Below are 7,953 nucleotides of genomic sequence, written 5' to 3'. Positions count from 1 at the left end.
AATATATCTGTAAGTAAAAGAAAAAAAACACAAACTATCCTTCACATCTCGATAATTACCCTTTATGTGAAGTCCCGCTCCATCATTCATTCAATCTCTTTCTCTCTCTCTCACTCTCTATCCGTGCAGTGCTTACATAAAGGAAATGCTACACCAGGCCTTCACATATTGTTGTTAATTCTGCAAAAGCACAAAGGCTAAGCCTCGGTGCACAACACTGACTCATCACTGCGTATAGCCATATCACTTTCTCATCAGTAAGCACCTTCTGTTTTTGAGCGTTTGAGTTGACCTTCTCACAAATATAGCACGTAAACAAACCCACTGCAGTTAATGCATGAGCCCTTGTAAAGAAATCCCCTTAAAGACGTCAGTCAATGTGATTTTATCTGATGATGTTTTGTGCTGCAGGTGGATCCCACTGTATATATCCCACTCTATATATATGTATATAAGTTTATATATATATATAAGTTGTACCTCTTTTTTTTCTGGCAGAAAAGGGCTTCCATAAGTTTTTATTCATTTTAGTGTTGGTTTTAGTTTTTGGTAATATGGAGTATTTGCCAGGTGCAAGGTTCAAAATGGTCATAATAAGTACTGTGTCATAAAACCCTATAAATCATAAAAGATGCCATTTTAAAAATGTATTAGGTACAAAAGTACAAAATGTGCATCATAGTGCTGAGGAGTGGCTATAGTTATTGTGCAGTAAGGTAAAAAAAATATAACCAACAGATTAAAGAAACACATGAACATAACAACATAAATAATAAATAACCCTCATGAGAGACATCACATTGTTTGTGAGCAAGGATCTCAGGGAGTTCAATCTCAGTAAAAACATGAGAAAAATAATAATAAAAAAACAATAAAAGACTTGAAATTGAATTAATTTGATGAACCAACTCAACCCAATTAACTATGTTTATGTTTAACTTGAATCGCCTTGTGTCCATCGTAAACAAACACAAATTCAATGACCTCTGAAAACTCGCATCAGAGAAAAACATAAATACACTTCATATGAACCCAAAAGTATTATATATGAAATTAATTGACAGAAGCACATTTTTAGTTAGTTTTAGTTTGTTTTTCTAAACACACAATTCAGTTTCAATTAGTAATGGGGTTAACTATAATAACCTTGGTGTATATATGTATATATATATATATGTATATATATATATATATATATATATATGTGTATATATATATATATATATATATATATATATATATATATATATATATATATATATATATATATGTATGTATGTATGTATGTATAAACACTGTAGAAAAATAGATGAGTGGCACCCATGTTTTTTTCTACTTTTCATCTGAATCCTGTGTGAACAAGTAGCATCAAGTGTGACATCAAGCCTCTGGCAATAAAACCAATAACCTGAACAAGCTGATTGCACAATCAGCCACAATGACCACAAGTACCATTCATGCTGCTGCCAGACCATAGACAATTGAATGAAACACATATTTGGGACTTAAGTTTGCATTTAATGCACTGCATACAATGCATCCTTTCTATTGTCAAAGCAGCACTTGTATCCTTGCACAGTAGTGACAGTAGACTGACCCCTAGGGGCCACTGGATATTTTGTCTTTGAGCAGAGTTTGTGTTTTCTGCTTCTAGATAATTGCCTCAGTACCATTAAAAGATGACAAAAATGTTAGGGCATTTAATTCATGGAATATCTAATGAACTAAAATGCATTTTGCATTTGTTATTCATCTGCATTTACCATTTTCTGGTCATATAACCTGGATACAGTTTGAGGCACATACCATCATATCCAATGGGGTTTACAGTGAACATTCTTTATTATTTAACAGAAAACGATCAAAAATTGTGCAACTGTTTTAATTGATTTAATACAAGAGTTTGTATTCCCTTATTGTAATATGTGTGTTTTATTTAATGCATGTGAAGGACTTTGTAACCGTTTGGAAAAACCCAAAATAAAGGTCACACGTGTCATTAGGCTTTCACTTCTTACCCATCATCATTAGAAAGTCACTCACCCGTGCAGCAGGAGACGGCGGAACCTGCAGCAACATGGCGGGTGATGAAGACGTCAGAAATAATCGGCTCACCGTTGCTTCATCAATTGAAAAACCATCCAACAACACTGTGATCAATATTTAACAGTGTAGGTTTCATCTTTGTTCCTTTTCTGTCTGTTGTTTAGGGACGTGAAACATCTCTTTGAAAGTTGTTGACACCAGCCAGGAGTTGGAAACATCAGAGCGCATGTGCCATAGCTGTCAACATGATCCACAGCAGGTGCTGCTGGGAGTCAGTCAGGTGAGGAACAGGCCTCAGTAAAATATTGATGATGTCTTTCTGACTTGTTTTTAGACAACATCAAGATTGTATAGCTTTTTTCCATCTCTTTTATTTTGCTTGTGTGTAGTTTGTTACTTTTCCAGTGCAATATTATAATATAACAAACTTTAAGGGAATTTTTATTCTAAAGAAAGCTGAATCAAATGTCTTTCCTTGTGACAATTTCAAATAAATGCTTCACATTTTCACTCAGTGACAATTCAAAGACAGTCTGTGAAACACACAGATAACTTTGTGGAATTATGATTCTACATGTGTTTGCAGGACAATACTCTCTCTCACGTTCATCGCAGCAGAGGCAGGAGGTGCCATTTCTCCATGGAATTACATCTTCCTCCTCACTTGTACTCGGCTGCTTGTAAGTTGCACAGTGACATCATGTGGAAACAGTGGAGAAATACATTTTACATACAAGAGCAGTAATCACAGTGGCTTTCATGGCTGCATTATTTAACCTTAAAGAAAAATGCCATATGTGTATTGAAGCTTCCCTTATCAGCTCAGTGGCTGTTATCCTGCTGAGTTCATCTTAGGTCCTTTTGTCAGGAGTTTTCAGCCTTATCATAGACATTCATGCCGGGTTATACACACTGCTCTGTTTAAATTAGTGATCGTCAGCTACTTTACAAAGGCCGAGTGCCAGTGTAAACTGGCAGGGAAGACGACGGAGTGCATATTGAGTAAACTTGCTTGAACTTGACAGCCTGCTCCGAGCTGTTCATCGTGTCCAGTTAAGTGCTATAGGCAGAATGAAAGTAAACCTCTAAACTGTGGGAGGGGGCCACATACAGAGCAACTCCAATGTTTTCCCCTTTTGTTTTATGCTTAGGTTTACCATTGACACATATGATCACAGATCACAGTGGATCTACAAAGGTACAAAACATTTAGTCACTAAAATAATTCTAGTATTTCACATATGATTAGAACAAATGTTTGTCTTACACACCTATGTGATATAGTGTTCCTGAAACTGAAGTGGGAGCTAATAAAAATGCCATCCCAGGCGACAAATTGAAGAATTACAGCGTGAATAACAACATAATTGTAGTTGATTATCTTCAGTGTGGTGGTAACTTCCCTGCGCTGCTTCTAGACAGTGGTCAGGGAGATTTTACCTCCAGGGCTGGAGCTGTGGCTGACAGGGGATGAACACGCAGACACTCAGGTGATCTGGATGAGTCGGATTGGACCTTCTAGTGGGCCAGTTCTGCCCCCCGGGCCGTATGTTTGACACCCAGTCTAAATGTTATTAGACTTGAGCAGATATTTGGAAAGTACAGTGTGTTTTGATGTGTGATTAACACTGTATGTAGCATCACGTTATGACCTTTTAACCCTTTTGCCTGCTCACAGTCTTGTACTGTAAGAGTCAGAATGGAGCCTCTTTCACTCGGCACATAAACGTCTATCCTTGCACTAAATGAGTTTGGGAACAGTGTGAATACTTGATAATTCTCTGAGATTCAAACTGCCTGGAATCAGGTTTAAGAGTTCAGTTAATCACGTCTTGTGTTTAAGTTTAAAGTGCAGACTCGCATCAGAGTGAGGAGACAAACAACAGGTCGACACAACAACATCCCCGCTATCTTTGACCTTTGCTCTTTTGAACCTATACTCACAGCAGTGATCAAATCATTCCCCGTCTGTGTGAGAGAGGACGCTCGCGATTGGTCGGAAGAGCTACACACCCCCTCTGCCTTCCCCCACTCCTCACGTCCATGTCTACTTTTTAACTTTGGGCCAATTCTCACCCGTTTCACTTCAGGCGTTAGGTCCCAGTCCGACACCTGACAGCACAATGTCTGACAAAGGCGCCTTCGACACCAACGTGCTGACTCTGACCAGGTTTGTCCTGGAGCAGGGCAGGAAGGCGCAGGGAACAGGTGAGCTCACCACGCTGCTCAACTCCATCTGCACAGCTGTCAAAGCCATTTCCACCGCTGTCAGGAAGGCTGGGATCGCTAACCTGTGAGTAATAAAACTGTGTGTCTGAGCTCGAGGAGGACGAGGTGACAAAGTGAACATTCTCCATGAAATGAAACCTCAGTATTTGAAGTATTTCGATTCGATTTAGAACTATTTTGTGTGTGAAAATCATTTCAATCTGAGTTTAGTGTCATTTTTATTGGCATGAAGATCGTTGAGCAGGTTTACCTATGGCCCCGGTCAAAGGTCAACTGTGTACATGTGCAGTCTGTGCGCAGGGCAGAGGTCAAGAGAATAATACACAATTTAAATTACATTTATTGCACTTTACGAGCCAGTTTGTTTGTGCATTTTTCATCGCACTGTGTTTCAGAATTGATTTTGTTGATGTCTTTGGCAGATATGGCATTGCTGGAAGCACCAACGTGACAGGAGACCAGGTGAAGAAGCTGGACGTTCTGTCCAATGACCTGGTCATTAACATGATCAAGTCGTCCTTCACCTCCTGTGTGCTCGTGTCAGAGGAGGATGAAAAGGCCATCATTGTGGACCCAGACCAGAGAGTAGGTGCATCTTTACAGCGTATGCACAGATGGTTGTGCAGTTTTGTATCAAGCCACTGATAGATCAATGTATGTCACCTGACAGGGGAAATACATCGTGTGCTTTGATCCATTGGACGGCTCCTCAAACATTGACTGCCTTGTCTCGATTGGAACAATTTTTGCCATCTACAAAAAGGTTAGTATCACATACAGGCGTCAGGGATGGTTTGGCATCACATTTTTGTCACCAATATCAATATTACAACCTTGAGTATATCTGCTGATACTGATATCAGTGAGGTGTGGTGGGCATCAGCAGAAGATGAAAGTACTTTTTCCCCTGTATCATGACAAACAAAACAAACTGTCGGTGCCGCTCTATTTCAGTACTGCGTTCAGTTATGGATTTTCCCCAAATGAACATTTTTAGAGCCGTGATAGCTGCTCAGCTCTGAGGATTACAGTGCGGCCTGTCGGTCAGTCCACCACTTTTGTCCACGCTGGATTGTCCTGGCAAATGAAGACAAAGATCCATCAGGGTCCACAGAGGACAAGACTGGTTGACGTTTGTGACTATTCATTTCACAAACGCCGCAGCTCTTATATTGCTTCACATGCATATGTTCTTCACTTCAGGATTAATTCCCAGTTACATAGATAATGGCAGTGCAATAAATGCTTCAGCACAAGCACTTTAGATAAAGGTTCCCCAATCACCTTGAAACGTATGATCTATATTTCCTGGTTTGCATTATATAATATCACATAGTCCATTTTTGTTAACTGGAACTTTGTTAACCTATGCTGTTGTTCCTTATTTGTGGATATTGTTGTGATTATATGTTTTAACCCGTCAACTTGGGACCAAGGTTATGATACTTTTTCAAGACCATTTTTCACAAGTTTTAGTTTTTATTTAGTTTTGACTTGTTGACTATTTTAAAAACGAGTTCGTTTGTATTAGTTTTCATTTTAATTTAGTTTTTATTTAGTTTTGACTTGTTGACTATTTTAAAAACGAGTTCGTTTGTATTAGTTTTCATTTTAATTTAGTTTTTATTAGTTTTATTGTTAGATTGAGTTTTGCCAAGTACAAGATGCAAAAAGATCATAATAAGTATTGTGTCGTCCCAACAAAAGATATAAGACATTTTAAAAATGTATTATGACAGATGAACAACCATCCCTGAATCAAATATAGAAGAAGAAAGAAAATGTGCATCATAGTGCTGAGGCTGGATAGGTAAAAATCAAATAGTATGTATGAAATAAATTTACAATGCACATTTTCTCTCTAGTTTTTATTTTCAACAATAATAACCTATAGGGACTAATAACCCTTTAGGGACTAAAGATGTGAAATGTGCAGTGTCACTACTTAAATAAATAAATACATTTATAAATATGCCTTTACTTTTCATAGTAAGCGTGTAAACGTCAGTAATTAAACATTTAGGACCCCATACGTGCCAAATAAATAAGGTTTTCTGCTTTACAGTAATGCTGATTCACATATCATAGTGTTTCACAGCCGATATAAAACGGCCCAAGTATTCCTGATAACATTAACTAGGTCTCTGTTTGTCCCAGTAAACAGTTTAATTATTTACACCAGAGTTTTCCCCACAGCGACTTGTCAAACTGTCTGCCGGGGTGAAAAAAAAAAAAGACTATTACCATTTAGCTCAAGGCACTGTAGCGGCCGCCTGAGAGGCCCTCTCAGCACACACCATACCAGAGCACATGTGCAGTGATCTGACATCGCACGTATATATGTAATACCTGCTCTTTTATGTCATCTCCGTGGAATAACCTCCATGCAGCCTCTATCAACTTGTCAAGGAAAATGACATTCCCACTCCATGGCACCTTCAGCTCTCCTGCTGCTTCCTGGAATGCTTTTTTCCCCTAATGTGATGTTTTCCCCACATGTTCTTCTGTAGACCACAGATGGCGAGCCCTGTGAGAATGATGCTCTGCAGCCTGGAAGGAACATTGTCGCTGCTGGTTATGCGCTGTATGGCAGCGCCACCATGATGACCCTCTCGACCGGTCAAGGAGTCAGCTGCTTCATGCTGGACCCCGTAAGGCGACAGCAAAGCCACTACTATGTTCAGATTACCACTGTGCATTTGAATGCGTCATGATACTGTGACATCGCCCTGCAGGCAATTGGCGAGTTCATCTTGGTGGATCGCGACGTCAAGATTAAAAAGAAGGGAAAAATCTACAGTTTGAATGAAGGCTATGCACAGCACTTTTATCCAGATGTGACTGAATACCTGCAAATGAAGAAATTCCCAGAGGTAAAGGCAATGACCGATCACAGTGCATTACAGAGGGAACATGTGAAAATACAACACACAGCAATGTTTCCATTTGAAATGTTTCCAGGACGGTTCTGCTCCATACGGCAGTCGATACATCGGCTCAATGGTCGCCGATGTTCATCGCACTATGGTGTACGGCGGAATCTTTTTATATCCCGCTAATGTCAAGAGTCCCAAGGGCAAGGTGAGTGGAAGCAGCTTCAGTGAAGGGAATTATCTGAAGTTATGTCGTGTGAGGTTTTGTTGTAAAGAAATATATACTTAAGTTACAGTATCTGCTTCTCGCCTTCCAGCTCAGGCTACTGTATGAATGCAACCCCATGGCCTTCATCATAGAGCAGGCAGGAGGCAAGGCCACCACAGGATCTATGAACGTTCTGGACATCCAGCCCACCGGGATCCACCAGCGAGTCCCCGTGGTCCTCGGATCCCCCGACGATGTGCAAGAATATATTTCCATTTACAAGAAGCATAACAAATGAGGTACCCATGCACGCCTGCTGTAAAACTTCCATCAGACATATAAAGAAGGTGTACGCTGGCAGATTGTTAAGGCTTTTAAATCATTTTTCTTTGAACACAGCAGGCCACGTCTGGCCGTGAGCAGCCTGAAGCAGGACTCAACACAATAAAGTGCACTGATGAAGGAACCAGGAGCTTCACTGGACCTGTGAACACACTGCTCTGACATATAACCTACCTTCTTGTTATGTGTGTGTGTGTGTGTGTTACTTGAAGGCATCTTTCTGTATTATTTAAATAAAGACAAATGGAAAATGCA

General features: G+C 39.7%; 1 protein-coding gene across 1 annotated transcript; it reads left to right on the top strand.

Annotated features, from left to right (window-relative positions):
• Positions 1-4,109: 4,109 nt before the first annotated feature.
• fbp1b (fructose-1,6-bisphosphatase 1b) lies at positions 4,110-7,953 on the top strand. The gene is made up of 8 exons (XM_058617287.1): positions 4,110-4,339; positions 4,698-4,860; positions 4,946-5,038; positions 6,786-6,926; positions 7,011-7,148; positions 7,237-7,356; positions 7,466-7,655; positions 7,756-7,953. Exons 1-7 carry the CDS (start codon positions 4,170-4,172, stop codon positions 7,652-7,654), a joined length of 1,014 nt encoding a protein of 337 aa, XP_058473270.1. The 5' UTR covers positions 4,110-4,169; the 3' UTR covers position 7,655; positions 7,756-7,953.

Source organism: Solea solea, chromosome 19 (assembly GCF_958295425.1).
Source record: "Solea solea chromosome 19, fSolSol10.1, whole genome shotgun sequence".
Lineage (NCBI taxonomy): Eukaryota > Metazoa > Chordata > Actinopteri > Pleuronectiformes > Soleidae > Solea > Solea solea.
Note: the sequence above shows the minus strand (reverse complement) of the source record. Positions and strands in the feature narration are given on the sequence as shown.